The sequence below is a fragment of the Emydura macquarii genome, unplaced genomic scaffold (genome assembly GCF_026122565.2).
Source record: "Emydura macquarii macquarii isolate MOO-44397 ecotype Brisbane River unplaced genomic scaffold, CSIRO-AGI_Emac_v2 contig_1253, whole genome shotgun sequence".
Taxonomy (NCBI): Eukaryota; Metazoa; Chordata; order Testudines; family Chelidae; genus Emydura; species Emydura macquarii.
Genome location: NW_027131390.1, coordinates 25,961,321 through 25,987,033, shown reverse-complemented (window position 1 = coordinate 25,987,033; position 25,713 = coordinate 25,961,321). Strand labels below are relative to the sequence as shown.

The 25,713-nt window shown below is 38.7% G+C and overlaps 2 protein-coding genes across 10 annotated transcripts in view; both read right to left on the bottom strand.

The window, feature by feature from the left end:
* The window catches only part of ZNF711 (zinc finger protein 711), a 67,581-nt gene extending 66,767 nt beyond the window's left edge, over nt 1-814 (bottom strand). For all 9 annotated transcript variants that reach the window (XR_010919729.1, XR_010919726.1, XR_010919728.1 and 6 more), the window contains exon 1: nt 269-814. The gene's annotated coding sequence lies outside the window, so the exon portion shown is untranslated. The remainder of the gene's footprint in view (nt 1-268) is intronic.
* A 2,526-nt stretch (nt 815-3,340) lies between these two features.
* The window catches only part of LOC137153233 (uncharacterized), a 39,927-nt gene continuing 17,554 nt past the window's right edge, over nt 3,341-25,713 (bottom strand). Inside the window, exons 2-8 of the mRNA XM_067548376.1 lie at nt 25,395-25,527; nt 20,496-20,601; nt 17,956-18,147; nt 16,068-16,170; nt 11,776-11,873; nt 8,440-8,605; nt 3,341-5,151 (exon numbers count right to left, since the gene is read on the bottom strand). Of these exons, the coding sequence (XP_067404477.1) occupies nt 5,026-5,151; nt 8,440-8,605; nt 11,776-11,873; nt 16,068-16,170; nt 17,956-18,147; nt 20,496-20,601; nt 25,395-25,470 (867 nt within the window). The 5' untranslated portion in view covers nt 25,471-25,527 and the 3' untranslated portion in view covers nt 3,341-5,025. The remainder of the gene's footprint in view (nt 5,152-8,439; nt 8,606-11,775; nt 11,874-16,067; nt 16,171-17,955; nt 18,148-20,495; nt 20,602-25,394; nt 25,528-25,713) is intronic.

Sequence of the window (25,713 nt, the reverse complement as noted above, 5' to 3'; positions counted from 1 at the left end):
GCCTCCCCCGCCCCGGCCGCCGACATCTTGTTTTCCGCCATTTTATGGCCGCCCGAGAGGCCGCTTGGCCGCGGGACCCAGGTGCTGCGCCGGCCCAGCTGAGGAAAAGCCGCCGGCGGGTAGAGCCCACAAACCCAGAGCAGGGAGGCGGCAGCCGGGCTCGGCGGCGGCGGCGAAGCGCACAGGCCCCGGGCGCGGCCTGCGCTGAGGCCTAGCCGCCTCCATTGTCCCCAGCCCCCGCCGGCCCAGCTCTAGCACCTCCGCTCACCTGTGCGGGTCCCTGCGCCGTGCCGAGGACTCGGGCCCGGGTGCGGGTCGGGCGGGCCGCAGGACTCCGCCGCCGCCGGGGCCTGGCATTCGGGGCCGCCAGGTCCGGGGCCTGCACCAATCACAGGCTGGGCTAGGAAACGGGGCGCGAGCGCGCGCGGCCTTCTCCCCCTCCCCCCACCGGCCTCGCGCGACCAGCCAGCCCTGCCGCCGCTGGTGCACGTCACTCAGCGCCAGAGCGTGCCCCAGAGATGTGAGCATGCGCAGAAAGCGCACCTGAAGTCTTTGCCCTTGCTCTGCTGCTCTCAAAAAACCGTGCCCTGTGTGTCTGTGAGCAAAACGGGGGGACGGAAGGAAGCAAACTGGACAGAGGAGCAAAGGAGGGGAGGGGAGAAGGGCAGCTGGGCTGAAGGCAGGAGGGTCAGGGATAAATGGGAGAAGCCGGAAAAGGGGGGAGAGGAGGAGACGAAGGAGTGAAAGGGCCAAAGCAGAGCGGGCTTGTGGACGTGGTTGGATTCAGTGGCTCTGCTCCCCCCAGCCCAACGTTTTTTTGTGGGCTGCAGGCTACATGCACATTCTGCAGAACCTCAGGGTTTATTTTTAAAGCAAGTTTCTAGATCTGTCATGTGTACAGAGATAAGTTTACAAATGGGACCCATGTCTGCTTGACACTGAAGAGGACGTAAAATAGTGTCTCAGAGTTTGTGTGAAGTTCCCTGATCCTTATTAGTTGACCATTTTAGTAAATGGAACAAGAAATGGGATAGAAATGAAGTACACGGTGATTAGGAATTGCTGCAAGGAAGGAAACACAAATAAAAGAACAGGTGACTTATGGAGAGAAATATAGAAGGAAGAGGAACAAAGAGCAGAATTAGTGATAGGCCTAAAGCACAACATATTTTCTCACCAAGTAATACTGAATGAGACAATAATGAATAATTAATGTTTTAGTTATTATAGAAAGAGCCATATTCTCCAATTGACAGCAATGGGAGTTCTGCTTTGCATTGGGAGTATGTGATCCTGAATTACATACTGCAGTCCACGTACTATAGTCTTACATGGATTTGGCTTTCCCCTTTCAAGAGTTTGACACCTGGTTTAACTCATTGCTCAGAAGATAAATCAATTACAAAAAAATGCCTAAAATGTAGGTGAGCATGCTGCTGTACAACAGTCTTCTACTCCCCAAGCTCTTACAGAATTGGGACTTTATTCCCTAAGACTCAAACATTAGAAAATCAGCAAATGCTAAGTGAAAGTCTCCCCTCAGAGTATATTGTTACAAGGAAAAAAAAAACACAATACAAACTTACAAAGTGCACAGTTAAAGTGCTGATTCACACATAACACAACCAAAACCTTAACTCTGTCCATGTAAAGATGCCAGCATCTTGTATCATTCTTCTAGGAATGGAAAATATGGAAATAGAAATCAATTTAAAACACTTAGGTCCATAGTGGGGTTTTCAGAAGTGTGTGTCTGCCTCTTTAGACACCTAAACACCTTTACAAATCTGGCCCTTGATCTTTGTGTGCCTCAGTTCCCCATCTTTAAAATGAGGATAATAGTACTTTTTCCTTACCTCACAACAATGTTGTGAAGATAAATACAGATTTTGAGGTGCTCAGCTACTAAAGCAGTAAGAGCCATAACATACTGTAAATACAAAAGTGACAAGATATCTGAAAGATTGCACTATCTGTGAAAATGATCAGATTAATATTTGCCTATCCCTAGGATAGGAACATGAAGCCTTGATCTATAATAAGGATTATGAAATGCACAGAGATATTAACAGATGTCAGATGTCAATACTTACCTTTTGGTTTGCAGCCTAAACTGCAAGGTATTTTGTAGAGGAAATTCCTTTTTTTCTAGTCTGGCACATCATTTTGTAGAGCCAAAAATAAAGACCAATAGTTTTGTATTATTGATAAGGGGTTTCAACTTGTTTTTGGTTCCAGGTATTAGATCTCTCAAGAGGCAGTCTTGTGATATAAACTCTATGTGAATGTTGCCCTTTATTATTGTTTGCTATTTGTGTTTAAAAAAAGAAAGCTTTATGAGAATATTGACTTTTAAAAATAGCTCAGGTTAGTGTGTGAAGAGCTATACCTTGTAAATTCCTTGATCAGCTGAGCTCAAGTTTGCATTGTAAAATCTATCCTGGTCTCTGGACCACTTCTCAAGCTTTTCTGTAGATGTATGTAATTTTAGAGAGTATGCAAAATTCAGCTTCAACTAGGAACCATGTTGCAACGTTAATTACTTCAGCTGCCTCTGTGTACAATCCAGTTCTTTTTTTGAAAAATTGAAGGCAGCTGCCTCCTAGAAGACTTGATTCAGTGACCATCTTTACTCCTCTGCTCCAAAATGTAATACTTTCAGACATGATTTTGGTGTTTAAAATAGCTTCTTTTCCCAGCATCACCAGTTTCAAACAATAGTAATAATAAAAAATAATAAAAAGGTCTAATTAAATACAGAGCATATTGATGGGTTTTTTTTTTAATGGAATCTTAGATTCTGTAGCATGAGATTGCAGCCACCTGGGACAACTACTGGTTTACTAAGATGCCATGAGATGATTTGATTCAACTGCATTAGCCAGTCTTCCCTCAGAGGTGGGTGATGTGTAGAAGATACTGTTTAAATATCCTTTATCTCCTGTCTGCTCTACTAGCCAAAGCTGGAATAGCTAAACTGACACTGCCCCAGATGATTGCTCATGGAGTATAGAAGTGTGTCTAGAAGGGAGAAAAACAATAGCAGCAAGAGAGATTGCCAGCCAGAAGGGGAGAGGAGTTACAGGGACAGGAAAAGCTGCCGACCTTGAGGTCACCCTTCCTTTTCCCCCTACAGGAAGCTCTGCCTATTCAACTAAACTCTTTCAAGAGAGCAGGAACTGAACTGAGGGGCCCTGAATATGCCTTTAGCTTTGTTGCTTATGCAGTTGCAGGAAAATGCACATGAACTGGGCCATAACTGAGAGAACATGCAAGATGCCAGAACATAGACAAGTGTATGCTGGTGAGAGAAAAGCACTATACCTACACAAATGTTAATTTTTTTTATTTGCAGTTTCTTTATTTACCTTATGGTTTTACTGATTTCATAAAGTTAATTAAGAGCATGATTTATTATAAAGGGAAAACAAAGGGCTCAAATCACACTACTATATTTTCATGTTGTCTTTCATTTATGTTATTATAAAACAAGTCACAAATAAAGTCAAACCGTATTTCAAAGGGAAAACTAAAGATTTTTGAGTTGAACTTTAAGGAGCAGGGAGATAGACTTGAGGTCTAAGCGGGACAGAGTACAAGAGATACTGGGCAGCACAATGGAACAGCAGATGGTTCAGCTCCATAAATTATTGGGTATCCCAATATTTGGCTGTATCTCAGGACACCTGGAAGCTCAGTGTCTCAATATGATGCTTTCCTCATGACATTGTGCATCTGGAACCTTATTGTCATTACTTGCTTCCTTTATGGATGTGCAGCAGGAACCATGGAGAGGAGCCAGACAAAGCTAATGTCAACTGAAACAGTATTAACTTCCAAATAGATAACTGTATAGTCTGCAGAATAACAACATGTTCCCCAATTCTAACCTCTCCTTGTCCGATGAACAAATTACTATGGAGGTCTGACATCACTGATTATGAGTACAGGGAAAACTCTGCCCAGGGTTCTGAAATGAGTAGCTTAACATTAGTGGAGAGAAGAACATAACCCTTAGCAGTAGTTGGATTCTAGAAACGTCTGCCGATTGTCACAGACCAGGAGAGGAATAGTGGGATTTTACATAGAATTTTGGTGGAATTTCACTCTTGAATTTAGTGGAATCTCTAGTCAAATATGCTCTTGCATACACTCATGCAACACTAACTGAAGTTAGTGGAGTTGCATGGTGGTAAGTAAGAACAGAATTTGGCCCTCTAATTCTGTAGGAAGTCAATATGTACAAAATTAAAGGTTTAGTTTACAATCCCAAATTGTAATTAGATTTGTAAATACTGGTTCTTTATGGGAAATCAGGAGCGTGGAGAGGTCAGAGTCTGAGAGCAGCCATTCTACATTCCACGTTGTCCTGAAGAACCTGCGTAATTTCAGAAGGGAAAACCTTATGGGAGTTAATGCCCCTCACAGTAACATTAACTTCTGCTCCCTGCCTTCAGTCCCCTTAAGGGGAGTAGAAATGCACCTTATGACACCATGACTGTGGAACAAACTCTACAAAGGAGAGAGAGGGGTAGAAAGCAGCACTGAGATGCAGACTACTGTGTATCTGCTCCAAGCTCCCCTAGCTAGAGACAGGATTTCTTGTGGAACAATGGGCTGATTGGCTGCCATGACCACTGACTCCTCCATGTGGCTCTAGATCCTCCTCTCAAAGGAAGAATGCTGGATTTCCCATGGATTTATGTTAACCTAAAAGCACTTTTTTCCTTCTCATAAGTTTTTCTGTAGGAGAGGAGCATTTGGCTTTATGTGGCCTTTCCTGTCAAACAGGCACAAAATGCATTTAGTGAACATAAAAGATCTTTTTGTCTTGACAGATATGGCAGAGTTTGGGTACTACTTAGAAACAGATATCCAACTGTACAATCAAGTCTTCAAAAAGAAAGTTAGAACTATATGAGACAGGAAACAAAATAAGATAATATTTTCAGAAACACTTGAATTTTGTTTTATAAAGAGTAATCTTCCATAGATGTTTCCTTTCTTATTAAAACTTTCTTGTAGTTATATATATTTTTGTGAGCGTCCTAGTTCATAAGGCCTTACTTGTCTTCCAGCGTTTGGATTGTCCATTGGTTGAGCAACACTCTGAAACCTGTCAGACCTAGAAAATGCCGGTATGCCAGATTTCTGTAAAGAGATTGAAGTTAAAACGTAAATAAAGGTAATTTAATAAGACATTTCCTACTGTGTTTTCTTTTAAACAGGCTGTTTATATTTCACATTAGGTTTCACTATGTACATTTGAAGTACTAGTTTCTGAACTTGTGAACACCAGCCATCCGGTGTTCATCTGGAGTGTCTGGAGATCATTTTGATATAAATAACAAAACATTTGGCTCCTGTATGCACTGGAGTTCAAACTAAGTTAGTCATAGCTAGCAAGATGTATGGTATGATATAAAGGTTTTGTCAGTATGAATTTGGGATAGCTGTATTGTTCATCACTGGTGAGACCACAAGTAAGTTATCCAAAGTAAGCATCAATAAACTCTGTAGACCACACCATTATCTATTATGTTTATGTCAAATTTTAACAGAAAAACTATTTTAGAAATGTTTTAAAGAATAAAAAAAGTTTCCCTCAGTATCATGAGTTCTGCTGCACAGACAGACCAGAGGGAAAGGGGAAAAAAAAACAATTTTGTTTAGAATAAAAAATTTATTTAATTGCTCTACTATGTATAAAATGTCATGAATTTAAGAACTAATATCTTGATATCCTGGAAACTTCCAGGAGTTGAAGCAAGTGCAGTGTCTCCCACTGGAGAGCTAGCAATCAGCTTTTCCAATGGTATAAATCTGCCATTTCTGTCCTTGTAAGGCTGTGAAATATTGGACCTTAAACCTGTCACTGGTCTGGGACTGACTTCTATCTCTTGTTGACCTTGGGCTGGTGTAATTTTAGGGAAGAAATTCTACACCAGGGGAAAGAAGGAAACATTTCTCTGGCAGTGGTGTTTTTTTTTGGTTTTGTTTTAAACATCTTTTTGAAGCTGCCCAAAAGCTTGGAATGTCCTGCCAAGATATATTATTGGGCAGTATGTATGCAACATGATCAAAAGTCCATGAGAAATGCAGTTTTTCTCTCAAAGCTCCACAATTTCACATGGTACTCATGATCACATATGCAACACAGTTTCACAAAACCATGCTATGGAATAGATCCTACCTTCCCCAGAGCTAGGAAAATGAGTTCAGCACTCAGCTAGCACGAACTGTTTTAAAACATGGTTTAAGCTCTAGACGAAGAGGCACCTAATTTTTCATTCTCTTACCAATTTCCCCTTTTGCAATCAACCATTGAACAACTAGTTGCAAACAATACTTGAATAGGAATATAGATTTCTGAAAAAAATGAACTTTATGGGTTGTTTGCAACATTTTTGTATCAACAAAATATTTTCTGTATGAGAATTACAGAAACTTATGCCTGAGAGAAAGAAAGACTTTTCCAGAATTCCCACTGGCTGAGTTAGCTTTCAGACCCTAATTTTTTTGCACTGATGGCAACAAATTTACTTATACAGCAAAATAAATATCTGGTATCTTTAAGGATGCTAGTGGCAACCTTTTGGTTGGTGGCAACTCAGCTCCCTTTTATGTCATTAATTCTACTTTGTACCTACTCTAAAGGCCTGATCCTTGTTGGGATTTCTGTCAGATTTAAGAATGTTTCTCAGAGGCTCAAACATAAATGATGAATACATAAAGTGTCAATTGGAAACAATTAGATATTTGAGCTTTTCTGAATGTTTTATTTTTCTTAATTTTTTGTAACAAAATTTTTAGAATCTTTACACTAAACTCTTCTCCTACTGATTTTGTTCTTTTTTGCTTGACTGTATTATGACTGTGCCTATTTTCTGTATCAATAATTTATACTTGCATAGTACCTTCCATATGGAAAGACCCCAAATCGTTTGTACACACAAATCACTTCACTACTGAAAGAGACACCTATGGGGCAGGAAGGGAGTGCTAGTTAGGTTATTTAGAATTTTTTATTGACATTAATTGCTGAAGCACATGGAGGCCTTACATTGTTTTAAATAATCTTTTACAAATGATTCAGGCTACGGCTACAGTAATGGCGGCAAAGTCGCCACTGTCAGATCAATTTCTCCGGATCGACTGAGTGGTCAGTGAAGACTCGCTCAGTCGATCCAGAAATCAGCTTACTAAGACCACCTTTGCAAGTAGTGTAGCGTTCCCGTCGGCACAGTGCAGTGAAGACGGCGCGCAGAGAGGAGCCCAGAAGTCGACAGGAGTTACGCAAGTTTTTTGCGTAGCTTGTGTAACTCCCGTCAACTGCCACCGAATCCCAGAGGTAAGTGTAGACAGGGTCTCAGTGGTTAGAGCAAGGGAATGCGAGTTATGGTTTACTCCAAGTTCTGCAACTGGCTTTCTTTGTGTTGGAAAAAGATTTAATTTCTCTGTGCCTCAGTTTACTTTTGTATAGTATGTATAATACCTACCTTCACAAGCATGCCATGAAGCTTTTTTGTTAATGTTTGTAAAGCACTTTGAGATCCTCAGATGAAAGGTGCTGTGTAAGAATTAAATATTAGCAGCACTACTGTTATTACTGTTCTTGGCTGTTTAACAGTGCGTAGCAACAACACAATGTTTTAGGACAGAAAGTGAAGGAGAATGTATACATTTGACACTTCAGAGGAAATTTAGTTAAACAGTAAATAATGAGCCAGTTTGGAAGTTGACCAATCTACCATAGTTATACTAAGAGCTTTGTGTCTACAGCACCCATTTTAGATTTGTACATCACCATCACTCTGGAAACAAAGGGCTTGATTTAACACTACATTACTCCAGTTTTATACTGATGTAACTCCAAATAAATCAATAAATTATGGTGGCACAAAACAAGTGTAACACATTGGTGGATCAGGTACAGAGCCTGTTAGATATTAGTGTTCCACATAAGTTTTAAAAATTCCCTTATTGTAGAGTATGAACAACACAGAATTAGTGTAGAATGCTATTAGTTTCCATAGCAGCAGATGGATATTGCTTCACTGCCTTTGGTCTTCTAGATTCTCTATCAGAAGGCTGAATTATGCAACAGTTACTCACTTTATTAAGCACTTACTCATATGAGTAGTCCCATTGACTTCAACAATAGCTGAAACTCACCCACATGAAGGAGGCTCACACAAGGATAAAACCCTCAAAATAGGCCTTACACAATCTACCCTACACTGAATAGATATGACATTTCTGAGATAAAAGCCACAGACAGTTAGAGATGTAAGCTTTTAACACACACAACATTTTTCAAATGAATGCAAGTCTAGCCACATAAAATGTATATAGGGTTATGACAGCTTGTTCTCAAGTGTCAGGTTGCAAGATTGTATAAGACTCCTTTCTTGTGTGCTTGAGCTAGTTTATACGTACAGGAAATTGCCTCTCAGACATAGCTGGAATGGGATTCTCCTCTTTAGAATACACATCAGGAAAATGACTGTTCTGATGACCAAACTGGTTACGCTGAGGAGGTTGGAGGCTGAAAGAACTGTCTGCTGTTGGAACTGGTCTTCTTGATGGCTGATGTGATATATAGCTATCAGAATGAAATAAACAGGGTTTAAAAATACTTGCAATGTCTAATCAAAATATAAATAATTATAAATGATCACACAGTTATTATGTGTGTTGAGTTAAACAATCACCATAAACTTTATTTTTAAACACTTCACTCTTAGGCCCCATTCCTGCCAACACTTCAGCATATAAGTATTGCATGTGAGTAGTTCCATTTGACTGTAAGCTCTTTGGAGCAGAGACCATATTTACCTCTACCTACCAAATTCCAATTTTGACCTGTGGGTACTACCATAATATATATAATGATTTATTAATATCATATTTTAAACCAACACAATAAACAATTTTATAAAGATATAACTTATTAAATATGGCCAATATTAGAATAAATGTAAAATCAAAGCAAGAATTCTAACCAAATGGTTCAAGAAACACTGACCAAATCTTTCTGTATTCCTCATTTGCCATTTTAATGGAATAATACTTCATGTAAAAAATTCCCAGATTATACTTTACCTAGTCAAATAAACTAATAACCTTTTATGACATTCAATTTCTGAAGCAATGGCTTTCTGGTTACAAAATGAGCTCTTATTCCTCAGGAAATAATTCTACTTAATATATTGATAATGTCTTTTAAAAGTTACATAAGATGTTTTCTCCTAGAGTATATAGGCTTTACATAAACTAGCCTAAAATGAGAAGAGATTAAATTTGAGAAAAAAATGGGGACAGCTAGAGATATTGTAGGCCATTACCACACACACACCATTTTTCAAAATAATACAAGTCTAGTCACATAAAATGTATATACCACAAACTAGTGTTATGTGATTTGATGATGTTTGTACTGGAAGCTTCTCTCTTTTTTAAGTACAGTAGAACCTCAGAGTTACGAACACCAGAGTTACGAACTGAGCAATCAACCACACACCTCATTTGGAACTGGAAGTATGCAATCAGGGAGCAGCAGAGACCAAAAAAACCAAAAACAAACAGCAAATACAGTACAGTACTGTGTTAAACATAAACACTAAAAATAAAGGGAAAGCAGCATTTTTCTTCTTCATAATAAAGTTTCAAAGCTGTATTAAGTCAATATTCAGTTGTAAAGTTTTGAAAGAATAACCATAATGTTTTGTTCAGAGTTACGAATATTTCAGAGTTACGAACCTCCATTCCCGAGGAGGTAGAACTCTGAGGTTCTACTGTATCATAAATCTGCTCAGGGCTCAGAATTAACTGATGTAGCTGGTTATTTTAGCCAGGTGTTATATCTTTGAGAAGTATATATTGACTATTTTTATATATCTATATATGAAAGCAAGCCTGCATCTTTCTGAGAAGTTGGTGTCCTGGTTCTTAAGATGGCTCTGCTATAATGCATTGCTATAATCTTGTCCTATTCAGCTGAATTCTAAATCCAGATACAGCCTAAATTTAAGTGATGAATTGGGAAGTAAATTTGTCATCACGCTCACAAGTGTCATGGATTTTCTGTGCTTTTCTTTTTAATCTTTTGACTTTCCTCATCTTTCCACTCCATAGGTGATGGAAGAAAAGAGATTCATCTACCTGTTAATCCTGCAAAGGGAGAATATTCTGCTGCCAATTGCCTACCTCATGTTAGAGAAGTGAAGATTCTGTTACTGCAGAACCTGGAGGTAAAAGCTCTGGTGTCTGGCAGTTGTAGGATAGAAGAAAGAAGGGGAGAAAACATAGCTACCTGAGGGAACTGTGATTTTTTGCTCCCTAACAATCACAATGAATATACCTCTGATTTTTGGAGAAAAGTCACCATTACTAATTTATAAGCCTGCTGGCTCTATTTATATTTTGAAATTTAGCTTCAGAAAGAAAAGGGCTAGAAACTTAACTTTTTGTTTTTAACAATAGCTTAGATTAGGTGGAACAGAATTTAACATTTGGCAAACCACACAGATTTATGAAAAAACATTAAGATCACGTAGTAATTGAAGATTTAGACTCCAACTTGGTACATTTAGTCCTAGGTGCTAGTTCTCATGAAACATTAATGCACAAATCTGAAGTAATTGCAACGAGAGCCTTTGAGTTATGAGAGGACAAAGAACAGTGTTCAAAAAAAGGAAATAAACCCATCAGTTTCCCCAAAGCCTCACAATTCTAAAATAATGCATCTGACTAACCTAGTCAGTAGCTGCTAAATTCTAATATGCATATAAAGATTCAAAAGTACAATTAATACTAGTGCAAGAGGCATAATAGCAAGCCCTGAATACATTTAGATGTCTTAGAACTTCAATGATCCTTAAAGAAATCATCACAGAACAGGTAGATTCTGCTTGTGCCTTTAAAAAAGGGAGGGGGAAGGGGAAGGGAGAGCAGGTAGCGGAGCAGTGAGGGGCAAGAGCAACTGGACCAGGCAATGAGGATGCAGAAGAAGGGCTATTACAACGAAGAATAGTTGTTCAGTTGTTTGTGCAAATGAATAACTTGAGCAAATGGAATTCAATTATTACTAGAAATAAAATTTATTTTGTTTATGTCAATTCTTAGTATCAGTTTAATCTGATCAGATATCTGACCAGAATGGGTTCCAAGATGGGCACTGAAAATGATTAGAGAGGTATGAAGGGATTTCAGTATAATGAGAGACCGTTTAATTTAGAGGAGAGATGAATAAAAAAAGACATAACTGAGGTATGCAAAAATAATGCACGATTTAGAGGAGGTAAATCATATGCTTCTGTTTACCCTATCCGATTATGAGAGCAAGGAAAATTCAGTGAAATTGAAAAGGTTTTAAATTGATAAGAGGAAATACTTGTTTATACAACACGTAATTAGCAAGTGGAACTCATCATTAGAGGCCATTTTGGCCATAAATTTAAAAGGATTCAACAAAGCACTGGACATTTATACACCTGAAAAGAGAAAAAGCGATCACATTATTCCAATCTATAAAGAAAGAGAGAAACTCTCAGGTTTCAAGGCAGATGCCAATCCTGGGTGGATGGGAGTAAGGAGGAAACTTCCCCTTTGGACAGGTTTTTCCAAAACTGTGCACTATGGGGTTTCTTGCATCTTCTGAAATATCTGGTACTGGCTACTGCTAGAGATAGGGTACTGGACTAATGATTTAATCCTGTATGGGAGTTCCTATACCATAATGAGAAAAGAAGGTTTGAGAAAAGTACAGCATACCTGTAACCTTCTACTTGATCTGGTGACTCTGACTGCACAAAACTTTGTCTTTGCAGTTGAATTTTTGGCATTTTAAGATTCTGTGTAATCAAATCATCCTGTATAAGAAAGATCAGAAGCTAAAGCTTTATACAGCAAGAACATAATCGTGTGTTTACAAAAATAACTCATCAGGTGCAGCTTGCTCGCGTTCGACTTTGATTTTTAAAATTTAATGTTTACATTTTTATAGATCTATCAATACATTTACCAATTACAAAACTCCCTTTTGGTGTATTTGTTGTGAAGATAATATAAATCACCCTTGCCACTATCAATACATTAACAATAAAATAGGTGTAAATTCCACATCATAAACAAGACTCAATAGAACTGATGTTCCTCTCCCACCAGTATTACACAGATGCAACTCCACTGATATAATTTGAGGAACTCCTAATTTAATCCCAGAATAAGTGAAAGACAAATAAAGTTTAAAAAAAAAAAAAAAGAGACAGTGAGGATCACTTTAATATTTGGGTTTTTAAAAAACATTTCTTTTTCCTTTTCACCAAAAGTATTATGGAGTAGAGAGAGAGAGAGAGAGAGAGAAGGAAGAGGATAGAGTGGAGCTTTAATACGTGTGAGTAATTGTAGAGTGGCTGTTTTTTTAGGCAGTATATTTTTGTTTTTCAGAGAGATCCTCCCCTAAAAAGAGAATGACAAAGCAAAGGGTCATTTTCATGCAGCAGGAAAGGGAGCAATCTGAAGAATCAAAATATGTGCTCTGTAGTGGCAACCAAGCTCATAAATTAAGTTTCCTCTTCTAAAGCTACAAGAAGTCAGGACCATCAGCAGTTTGTTAACTTAGCACGCTGGCATCTGGAGGGAAGAAATTTATTAGGTTATATGGCCCACATCCCTGCCAGTGTCCCTAAATGTACAGTTTCTAGTGTTTTGATTATCTTAGTTTTGTCTAATGCATAAAAACACTGGTTCTGGTTTTCTCATTGAGGCAAATATCCCACTAATGTCAGCCATACCATACTTTTCACCTTCTCTAATTCTGAGGACAGTGGGTATTATCTTTATTTGAGTGTTAGCAGCAGCAGCAGAATCACCACCCAGAGGCATAGTTACTCAGGGATGCTCTAATCTGCAACCCCATCAGAGCGGTTATGCTGGAAGTTGTTGGTAGCTTCCAAAAACTAAGGGAGAATAAGTGAAATTTCCCTTGGATTGATTACAAATGCAGGGGCATTGACTGGATTGCAGGTAGGTAGGTAAGGGTACGAGTGTGTGTCTCTCTCTGCCTGAAGAGAGGAAGAAAGACACACACACACAAAACTGAAAGCAGCCAGGAAAGCCAGAGAAGCGTAAGTAGCATTGCTCTAGGAGGAAGACAAAAGAAGGCAAGCTTCTTTTGAGCATAGTCCTGGCTGGAGAGAAAGGTTTGGAAATAGTAAGCAGGGAAACTACCCCTGTTTGTTTCTACTGTGTTCAGGGAAACAGGAATTTGTGTACATTCTTTGTAAATGAACAGGAATGCATGAAAGAAATATTTGACTCATATCATTTTCTCCTCAGAATGTAAACAACACAGCAAGGCGCCAAATGTTGGCTAACTGCTCTGGGCAAACAGGGCTATTACAGTAGCAGGGATTTCTAGGACTACAGTGCAATTTGGCCATGCCGCCTATGCCATCTTTATATCACCTGGGTATTTCCCCCCACTGGTAAACTCAGCAGCTAGCTTCTTCTTTACGGCAGCTTTATAGGCCCGTTATACTGCTCTGGTATCATAACAAGGCTGTAGCACAGATTAGGATCTGGCTCTCTTTTGCTGTAACAACTTAACTAAAAACAGCTTAACACATTAACGTTATATTTTTAGTTTTTAGAAACCGACTGTTTGAAGAAATATTTCATTGTAATATAATACCGTGGAAGTTGACGAAAGCATAATGCAGTAGCCCTTACATGAGTGGCTGTCTTTAGTGGGCCTGCTCACATGAGTAAACTGCAGAACTAGACCCCTAATTTGTAGTACTTACACTTCTCATCTGACAGGTAGGTCATTTACTACTTCAGTAAGAAAAGACAAAGCTAACATCTGTAATACGAAATTCACCAATAATTAAAAAAAATGAAACAGCACCATCTACTGGTGAAAGCAAAACTATGTCATATTTCTATTCAGTGACAAGAAAAATGTTTTTCTATTTAAAAATATTTTATAAATGTATTTATCATGCCAGATATCTGCTTTCATTTTTCAAGCAGCCAGATTTGTTGTTTGTAAATGAGATGACTTGCATGTATAGGTCCAAATGGAAGAAATGGAGAACATGAAAATCAGAGTACATTTGTATCTGTTTCTCTACAAAGTCATGTTTCCCTTATCTCATACAGTTAAAGTTTATATAGCCATCTCTTCTTTATGGCGCTGGCCAGTACAAAGGGTGATCTTTGTTACTAAAAATATGTTGTTTATAGTTTCAGATAACAGAGTCGTGAGTCAGGAGTAGGAAACTGGCATAGAAGGGATGGTCTACTGGTTAGGGCACTATAGACTGGCACTCAGGAAAGATGGGTTTAATTCCCAGCTCAGTCACAGACTTCCTTTGTGGCTTTGGGCTACTCTCTTAATCTACCCTGTCTAACGAGGAGTTTGTGAAGATAAAATTCATTAAAATGATTGTGAGGTGCTTTGACACAATGATGATAAGTGGCATTTAAATGCCTAGAGTCTATCCTAAAGAAAAACAGCGAGAGTCCTGTGGCACCTTCAAGACTAACAAATTTATCTGGGCATAAGCTTTCATGGGCAGAAACCCACTTTGTCGGACATCCTAAAGAAGATATTCCAGAATAAAGAAAGGGCTCTTTTCTTGGTTCTGTCATTGATCTACAGTGTGACCGTGGACCAATCTTATGTAACTTCTGTGCTTCAGATCAGTTTAGCCAACTAGTAAAAGAGGTTGCTGCACGTTCAGTTCAATGTGAATTTAGGATTTGACTCATCCTTGTTCCAAAGATAAAATCATAAAACAGTAAGCAGTTGCTTAAAGTATTCTAGCCCCAGTACTAATTCAGTGATACACCCTGTATATTAATTCAATTTATATTATGAATTGTGGTAAAACTTCTTAGTGTGTAGGTACATATGTCCTATTACAAGCTTGACTGTTCATCTGGGGAATGAAGAACAGAGACAAACTGAAAATCACATGATGCATAACCATACTCTGCTGACTAGTCAAAACCAGCCAACCCACCCACCCTATCCACTGAAGTGTCTATAGATACGTTGTCTCACAATATACATGGCAGGAGAAAGAAGGCCACTATTACAGTTTTACCCAGAGTTTAACCCCTCATCTAGAAAAAAAGGCAAACTAAACAGAATTGGAAGAAATATTTAAATTCATAGCTTATGTACATTTAGTCCAAGATTCCATTGCATAAAATTTAAAGCCATTACATTATATTTTTCATGATGGGCCATGTCCTCAGCAGGTATAAATTGATACAACTTCATTGATTTCAAAGCAGTTATGTTGAGTATATCAGCTGAGAATCTGACCTAATATATCTTCATTATAACAGAACATGAACATAGAGCCTGAACTGTTGTCTCTAGGTACATATTTGAAGAAAGACAGAATGGAACAAATCCTTGTTAGGCTTCTTTAACTGTGCTAGTCAAATTTATGAACATATCCATTTTGTACATACAAAACAACATGTTTTTAAAATTGGCAGGCAAGCAATTTTACTTTTCATGTGAACAATTATTTACAGTAATGATAATGCAGGTGTGTGCCATATATTGCCACATGATAGGTATATCCTGGGACCAACATGGCTACAACAACACTGCATACAGATATATTCATGTTTGTTAGGAAAGCAATAAGTAAAGTGATCTGGAAAGCAAACCACTTCCTCAGCAACCTGAGTTGACTATTGTTAGAGGTCAGTGTTGGGACACACTGACGGACCATGGCGTGGAAACCTGCACTGTTGCTGTCTATGCAGTACCTGTTCTGTAGATAAACAGAGGCCATCAGGCTCCAGAGCTGCTTTTCACAAGCACTATATTCTTGTGCATGCAAGGTAGCATCAAGCACTGGATGAACAAAGACAAACTGAGATTTTAAGCCCTGATTGCTTAACAGATTAGCCTACAAAATGTATACTGTTACAAATACTATTCACCATTACAGTGAAGCGTTACAAAATCGTATCTGATTTCCACTTGAAGTGGAAGCATGTGACACAAGCAAGATGGCAAATATTTCACTTTTTACCTTGGCCGACTGCTGTTGAGAAACATCTCTCAAGTCTTCATACAGCTCAGGAATATACCCAGGGTTACGATGTGACTTGTTTTCTGTTTGTCTTGCCTGTTTCCTGAAATTAAAAACAAACCAACCAACCAACCATAATTTGGAGAATGTTCATGAACATGTCTTATGAAAAACTTAGGTCCTCCTCTTCTGTTGTATACAGGTACAATATGGACTAAGAATACTGAATCTTTATTACAATCCTCAGCTGCATAGGTTAGTATGTACCATTTCAACTGATCATGAGAAACAGTGTTTGTATTCAGTGACAGTGGGATGACTAAAACCAGGAAGTAAATTGCAGATGTTGGGCCAAATTTTTCTCTCATTTACACCTGTACAACCTCATAGATTGTGCTGCGAAGATTTAACTGAGGCCAAAATTGAGCTCACTGTTTTGAAGAGATACAGAATGTTGCATTAATGCACATCTCCCCTCACTCTCCCCTTCATCTTCTTCCACTTTCAGTACACAGAATAGTCTCCTAAATTCCCAGTATGCTTCAGCTCCTCCTTAAAACTTCCTCATTCTCCCCAGTAATCTCTACATTCCCTCCTTTTTCTCAGCTGTTGATTTGCCTTGTCTACCTTACATTATAAAACCATTACAGCAGATGACATATTATACAGTTTATAAAGCACTGTGCAGGTTAACAGCATTATACACATGATTAATAATAAATAATATGGAGACTTTGCAGTAAGGGGTCATATCATATAAAGTATATAGTCAACTTTTCCAAGCCCCTTACAATGTGAAATAAAGCCCACCTTCCCCTTCTCCTCTGTTTGCAGGTGGCCCCTGTATATTGAGACATACACAACGGTTTTATTTTTTCTGACTGAGATAGTGCAACACTAATTTGCTATAATTTTCCTTTAGTAATTTATGGGATTTTTCTTTTCAGTGCAAGATATGTAATGCTTTTTTTGGTGTGACTTCTCCCACATCTCCTTAAATCATGGTTCCTATCCTGGAGTTGGCATATATTTTGAGGATCTTCTACAGTGAGCTGTGTTGCTTTGTAGGTTAGTATGGCAGCCATATCAAATTTATAACTCTTGCATAGTATTGTGAGATTGAGTTGCTGTGTTTTGGGATGCACGTGCATTCCTTAGTGACAGCAGGAAGGAGGCCCTTTGGCTCATGAAGGCTGAGATGCCCCTTATTCTTTAAATACTCGGGGATGCTCTCATAGATGGCACAAAGTGTTGGGATGTGCACAGAGCACAAGCAGCTGCTCAAAATGCCAGTGTCTGGGGCCAGTGATTGGGAGACATATTGCTGAATTGGCAGGATCCTGGTCAGATCTCTCTTCAGTCTGTTTGAGGTTGAGGAAAGGCAGCCACGCCTTATGAGCACAGTCTCATAAATTCAGGCAGGACAAACAGCGTAACCTCAGCTTACACTAGCAAGTCAGTTAAGGGGACTTAAAGGAGCCTGCATGGTCAGTCCTGGGGAATGGAAAACAAAGGTCTTGTTTGGGTTGAGGTGCCTATGTTAGGTAAAATGCCAAATAACTGTTAAGTGTTTTGATATGATGTTTTGATTTAGTCCTAAACTAAATCAGATCAAAATCTCCAGCCATACTGTGACTGCAACACTGTTAATTTAAATCACCAAAGGCTGCAAATAAATTCAATTACCAGGATTTTCTTAGTTTTACACTTCACACAAAGTTTGGATATCTGTTCGAATACATTGAGACAGACTCTTCCACAATCTTCTTTTGAGTTGATTTGTTATTGAAATCATCCAACATATACATAAAGTAAGGAGTTAATTATTTCTAGGCTCATTTTTTTTTGAATCAGCAAAAAACATTTAATTATGTAAAATATAACTTACCTAGCTCCTTTAACACTTTGATTTGACTTCTTTTTACAGTAGTGGACACACTGTATTATTACACCAACTAGGAAAGCCAGTGCTATTGCAGGAAGTACCGTTACTAAAATCAAGTCCAAAGTATTCCAGAGTTGTTTACATTTGTGACCCATGTACCAGTAATCTCCCCAGAGGCCTTGATAGTAAGGACATCTGCCAATTAAAAAAAAAAAAGTTTCTTAAAGCAACATTAATTAAAAAAAAATCTTTCAATTCAGAAAAAAAAAGCTTTGTTCTGTTGATGAGTAAATACATCAGAGGTCCAGAGATCCAATACTTTTATAAAGCATTATCTATCTTACAGTTTTATACTGCTGTCCATCACTGTAGCATCAGTGCACCATGCAAAACCAATAGCAATAGAAAAGTCCCTAGTGGACTTCATGGAGTCTCTGGCTCTTCTTCCTTTTCAGAGTAAAAACCCTGCTTAGGGTAGGGTTTTTTGTTTTTTGAATTTACTTTTATTTTTAAAGCTTGTTTATTTCAGGATTTTATTTGTTATTTACAGTTTTTTCATTTGGAGGTGTGACGTTATGATGAATGTCATGCTTGTGGTAGAAAGGCCTTTTTAAAGAGGATTTGGTAGCATTTTCTAATGAGTCAGACTCTGGATTTGCCTAATGCTCTCTGGAAGTTTGGTCCATAGTTGGATCCCCTCCACTGAGAATGTTTTGCTTAGTCATACTTTTAAATTTATGTTTAAGTGGATTTTGTATTTTTCATTACGAATATCAGTTTTCACAATGTAGTATATTGTATGCAGTGTTGTAGCCATGTTGGTCCCATGATATGAGAGAGACAAAGTGGGTGAGGTAATATCTTTTATTGGACCAACTTCAGTTGGTGAAAAGACAGGCTTTTGAGTTTAAACAGAGCTCTTTCTTCAAGTCTGGGAAACATATTTAGAGTGTCACAGCTAAACACAAGGTGGAACAGATTGTTTAGCATAAGTAGTTACATAGGTACAATGTGTGTTAACTACTTCTTATGCTAAACAATCTGTTCCACCTTGTGTTTAGCTGTGATACTCTGAATATGTTTCCCAGGCCTGAAAAAAGAGCTCTTTGTAAAGTCCTGTGGGTGATCAGATTATGCCCCAATACATGGCAATATATTATCTTTATTAGTGTCTCAATTTGCATAGCTATAAATGTGATTCACGGTCAAAGTTATCCTACCCTGGTATTTGAGTTGATTACTTCCTGTAGCAGAACATTTTAGATTGACTACAGAATATGCCACATACAGGACTAATATGATGGATACAAAAGATTAATTTGGTGCTTATATTTTCAGCTCAAATGGCTAGATATTTTTTAAAAGGAAAGATAGTTTTGAGAATGAGGAGAGGGTGTTAGTTTTATTCTCATTTTAAGAGTGTATTTTAATGGATGTAAAAAGCACTTAGAGCCTTAGATACATACTTTTGTGTGATATTATAAATCAAAATAAGTTAAGAACATAAATAAAATTATGCAACACAGGTGAGTTAATGTTATTACTGTATGAGAAACATTCTTCCGGTTTTTCCTAAATACTTAAAATTGTAACTAATATTGCATTAGCCTGTATGCATGTAGTTTGCCTTTTTTGGGAAGGCTGTGTCTTGTTGTGTTTGTTTGTTTTTGAGGGTGGCATTGGAGGAAGCAGGCAGAAATCAGAATTAAAAGGAAGCTATGGCTCCAGTCCTGCAACTAGCTCCATACAGGCAAACCGCTGCAACCACAAAGAGACCTACTGACAGTATTTACAGTACTCCTTAGTGACAGAATTGTAACACCACACATAAGCTAGCAGAAATTTTGTACTGTACGTGATTCAGTTGTTATTTTTTCTACAATAGCCCAGAAAGAAAAGACTTAAACATGTGACATTTGAAGTTTAGGTCAAAATTTTATGAACTTAAAGTTATGTTCCTATATCCATATTTAGGCTCCTAAATAGGGATCTGATTTTAAAAAGTTCTCACCACTCAGCAATTCCTACTGAAGCCAATGATTGTTCAGCATGTTTGCTCAGCACTTGGGGGAGTCTAAATGGGGATGTAAAAACCTAACTTTAGGTTCCTATTTTTTAAAGCCTGGCCTTCAAGTTCTACTGTTTTTGAGATACCCATCCACAAAAAAGCAGCATCTTACATTCTTGTTCTTAAATCTGGCTAAACAGATTGTCTGAAAAACAGATAAGCTTGGGAAAAAAATCTCCTTTGGATTGAGATCAAACAGAACATATTGAGACAATTATTAGAATAAGAAAACTGAAGGTTATAATGGCTTATACATAGCCTTAATTATAAAATTTATGGCTTACATGTGCAAAAATAGCAATGTTAGGACCTGATCCTGAATCTGATTCTTGTGACTAGATCTCTCTGCCTGTGCAGAACTCAAAGGAAGACAGGGGTTCACCTTCATGGATCAGATTGCAGGGTCCTCGTTTACTTTATCAGCAATAATGTATTGTAGATGCTGTCACTTACATAGCATATCCAAAATACTTACTTGCAAAAAGCTTTGTTGTCTTTACACCCACAAGCAATATCATTTGGACAGAAGCCTTCTGTATTACCCAAGCAATTATCAAAGTCAGCAATGCCAGTGCAATTGGCTGTAAATTAAAAGAAAAACACAACCAACACTTCAACAGTAAAGTAAAGCAGATGAGCATGCTGTATATACATCTGCATCAGAAACTCCAGATTCACGTGAAATAATCTTTAAACTGTAACTAATAAGTCTTACCTCCCAGTGAATAAGAATTGCTGTTTGACAGTTCAGAAACACCTTGAAGTCTCATCATCTGAGACATGAAGCCTTACCCTCAAAAGTTGTTTTATTCTGAATCTGTACCCACCTTCTCATTTGTCCTCAAAAAATCATACCCATCTATGTAGGTATTATGATTTAATATCTGAGTGTTGCCATATCTGAATTTCTCTCAATGTGGTCATTTACACCTTACTAGACACCAGAAATCATGAGGCCTGAAATATCTTTTTTTAAGGATCAGACTTTTACTTTTTTTACAGAATATTTTTAATTAGGTTTTTGGCTGACAGCTGAAACAAAACCATACACTGCAAAAGAATGACCAATAGCATACTAAACACATATAAGTATAGAATTAATGGAAGGAAGTGATGTCACAATGAGAATGGCCACTTAGGGTATGTCTTCAGTGCAGAAATAACTTGGGCTGTTACCCCAGTTTTAGGCCTTCCTAACCCCCCTACCTTCCACAAAGATTTTATTTATGTTTGTATATGCTTTGCATCAGGCTTGCTTACTCACCTGGGGATGTAGGTTAGAAGTCAGTTTCACAGTAGCCCACCCTACTTGGCAGTGTGGATGAAGGCTGTATCCTGGGTTACACAACCTGGGTGCTAATAGTTCTCCAAAGCCTTCCCACAATCTTCCTGGAGCTGTATTTTCCTGCCTTTTTACCAACTGCCTTTTTTTGCATTGGAAGTCACCTACTAGTTTATATACACCTAGTTGGCATTTGAACCTCATGTTCCACATGGCTTGCTACATTTCTACACAGCACTCAACAGCACTTGAGCAAAGATACCATTAGGGAGACTGAGCATACTGCTAGTTGGCCAGGGTCTCACACCAAAATTCTGGTGGACCTCTGGTGTGAGGTTAGTAGAGTCCATGATTTGGGGAGATATATCCAAACACAGCACCTTTAGGAGGATATCTCCAAGAAGGAATGAGAACAGGTACATTGGTCCATTTTCAGTGACACTGAACTGATTGGCATTACTATTGGTTTTGTTGGCACTTCTCACTTTTATTAACAATTGCACTGTCTATGTAGTGATGGCTAGGTTGTTTATTTTTTAATATAGTATTTGGTTGCACAATCCATTAGTGTGTGTGTGCCTGGGAAACAGAAAAAAGTCAGGAAGTTTATACCACAGCTTTTAGTGAAGTAAATTCATATGTACAGTATGGGCAAATCACATTACTCCACCTCATCACAATTCCCCCCCATGCAAAGCAAGGATATGAGCACACAAGGCATCTCATACTCCCCTTGCTCTCTGGGGTCTAGCCCTGATTATCAGAGGCACACACTCTAGTTGCTTGTGGTGGCTTGCAAACTAGCACTGTTTTTGATCCACTTGTGGCAAAAGTTCTCCTTAGCCTTACATATATTGTGCAGTACACAGCACACCCCAATAAGATGAATGGCACTGAGCACAGTAGCATTCAAACAGGTTTATAGGCACCACATCTTGCCTTCAAGTTGGCAAATGCACATTCTACTCTCACCCTGCAACTCCTCAATGTGTAATTAAGCCTTCTCCAGCCAGGTGTCCTTAAATCAGGGTACAGGTTCATGAGCCACAGAAGGCTAGGTTGGGTCCCTAAATAACAGTGGGCACAAACACGTCACTGCTATCTATATTATTAGGAGGGAATAATGTCCCTTATTGTCCAAATAGGTAAACGCCAGATCTCCTGAGCAAGGCCTGCATGATAAGCAAGTTAGTATCTTTGTGCACCTTGTGGTGGCATACAATAGATACATGCTATTAATGGCCCAGCACAATTTGGGAATCTCATTTTCTCAAAGATATTATTTCAAAGTGTTAAGTGGTGTGTCAGTGCAACGGTGCCTCCTCTGGCCAAATGTGGTGCAGCCCCTGGGCTCACATATCTAGCAGGGCTTTTAGTCTATTTCTGGTGCCCAGGAGTATGAAAACACTTTCTTCACTCCCAAGTCCATCAGGGGAGTAGTAAGGGAACCCAGGCCTGCCAATTCCACTGGGTTCCAGCTCAGGGCTTTTGAACTAGATATGCACGATCAGGGTTCTTCAGCGCTGGCAATGCCTTGAGCTTTTTCCTACCCTCTCCTGGATTTCTGCAGGCTCTCCTGCCTGTCTGTCAGGTTTTGTCCTCCTGGTCTGTTGTCTCTGGGCAGCTGTAGTTTGCTGACAGGTGCTCATTTCATCAGCCTACTCACTCCTCAGGTAGCCACCCCACCCCTCTGCTTCTCAGTCATTTTATCCTCCCAGCTGCTGTGAGGCTTCCAATCAGCAGTGCCTGTATTAACTCTTTGGTTGCTGGGCTAGCATGGGGATACATACACCCCATGACACAGAGATATTACAGTCTTTATCAGCTGTGGACAGACCACAGAAATGGTTGCCTCACAAACCTCCATCACCAGAGCACCAAAAGTTGGTTTAATATTACCAACTTTAGCCAACAATTTGTAGCAGTTTGGGGTAGCCTTCTTCCACATGCCAATGGCAGCCATTCCTGGACTGGTATGGGGGCCCTCATCTGTGTGTTCTGGTGCTGAAGGGTCAGGGCAAGCTCAAGCTCCATGAAGGGGTCCTTCTTCATGCAGAAGTTCTAGAGCCACTGCTGGTCACCCCCATCTGCACAACAAGGTAATCCCACCACTCTATACCTGTGATCCTGCTCTAGAACCACAGGTCAGCACAGGGGAATTCCATAGCTATTCAGCTTGCATTAGCTGTTTCTGTCTGCATGCATGATCTCCTAACCAAGACCTGCTGCCTCTTTCTCAGGCAACAAGCCACAGCTGAAATGCCTTGTTTGCCTCCAGTTGTAGAAATGGGTGTTGCATTAATGCCAACAGCTAGAATAGGTCATAGTCCTGAGATGGAGCCATGCCTTGGCATTGGCTGAAACAGTGGCAGCTGACAGAAGTGAAGAGCATACAGATGTAGAAGTACTTTGGTTTACTGCATTGGTGGGCTAAGAATATTTATGCCCAGGAGCCAAGGGACGATATAAGTTCTCCCACAATACACTGGGAAGCAATTCATAGAGTGGCTCAGCTTAATGTAGCACTAAGAACCATGGGATATGCCCCCAGAAATACTAGCATCTAACCTGGGTTAGTGCAGTTGCCAGTGTGGACATGGATATGTAGGTATTATTCAAATGTAACTTAGCATCAATGATATTCCACATCCAGGCTTGGCTAATCTGGGTTCCCATACCTTGCTGCTCCGACCCAGGTTAACTGCAGTGAAGACATACCCTTAGATTCCGGATTCCAGGGAGGCAATACAAACATCTATTCCATTGCTTTAGGTATAGTAAAGAGGAAATTAAGAGAGAGGGACATAACATATCATGGGGAGAGGAAAAGGGAAGAAAGGGTCCCCAATCAAAGTACAGTTCTTCTGTCAGACCAGAAATTTCTCAACAAATATCCCTGAGAAGTGTTGGAAGTAATTTGGGAGAGTGGGAGGATTTGAATGACAAGGAGAAGAAAACTTATATTAGCTGACAGAGCACAAAAAGAAGCAACTGTTAGAGAACAAAAAAAAAAAAAAAAAAAAAGAAAGGTAAAAGCTTCATGTTGGATAATTTTTTTTTAGAGCTGCCATGAGAGAACATTAAGGGAGTTAAATAAATAAATAAAACACTGATCTGCAATTACATTAGCATGTGGAGAGAGGTGGGATGGGTTCCCTTTAAAATTAAATATGTATGTAAGAACTTTGCTGGATTAGGGACCATAATATTGAGTACACCTTGTAAGACTAAGACCAAGATCATTCCCTAAAATGCAAGATCAGTGCCTAAAATAGTAACTTTCTTTTGGGAGGGAGGAGGGCCAAATAACATGAGTACCAAAGAAATTTAGATCACGATGACCTTTGTCAGGAAACTGAAAACTGCAGCTGCTTTGCACCGTGTACAAATAATTATTGAGTTGCCTCCTAAAGCGTACCAGTGATGAATGAAACTAAATTAAAAATAATTGCCTGTTGTTAAAACAAAGATTCTCTCCAACACTACGCATCAAAGAACTCTGATATTGCCATATTGCTTAGCTGCTCATGCTTTATAAACTTGCTGCAAAAACTACCATTGTCAATATTGTAAATCTTGATCACTCTTTCCCTCTTCACAAACAATGTATGTTACAAAAATAAGGATATCATTTTATTTTCCATTCTAATTAGGATTCTGTACACTTAATTTTTATTTATAAAGAAATAAATATAACTATATAAATAAGATTGGCCAACTCAAAAGTACCTGGATTCACAAGAAAAACTTAACTATAGTTCAGTTGTAATGCACATAATTATACATTTTGTTGACAAGTACAGAAACAGCAAGCAAAGTGGAATTAGGTATTCTTATATCACATGCCTACTTCTCCATAGATCATCAGCACCTTGGCATTGCAGAATTCAAAAAGCCTAGAATGCCTAATAATAGCATATGAACATTGTTAGTTATCATAAAAAGCATCATTATATCTTTGTTTTTTCCTGTTTCAACTTAATTTCCACCTAACACAAGAAGAGAATGTTGTTCAGTAGGACAAGGTGTGAATAGGTAAGCAGGACATTGTTTTAAAACATCATTTTTCAAAGTAACCCAAACATTTCTTACGTTCTGAAGTCTGTTCAGTCAGCAAACCACTTGACAGTAACACAATGAGACGTAAGAAGTCACTGAAATTGGACATTGTGAAGCTGTTACTGTAAGAAACGACACAAGTTCTTCTCCCAGATTTTTTCAGCCGCTGTTAACAGTAACAGATGTTACTTTCGGAGTTTGCTTTTGTTGTAGCAGATCAAAGATCATGGATTTTGAACTTGGTTTACAGCATCCTTCCCTGTACATAATTACTAATTAACCTCTTTCTTATAAACATACTGGCATTTTTTCTATCATATAAATCTTCTATGGTTACAAAATATGTCTATAC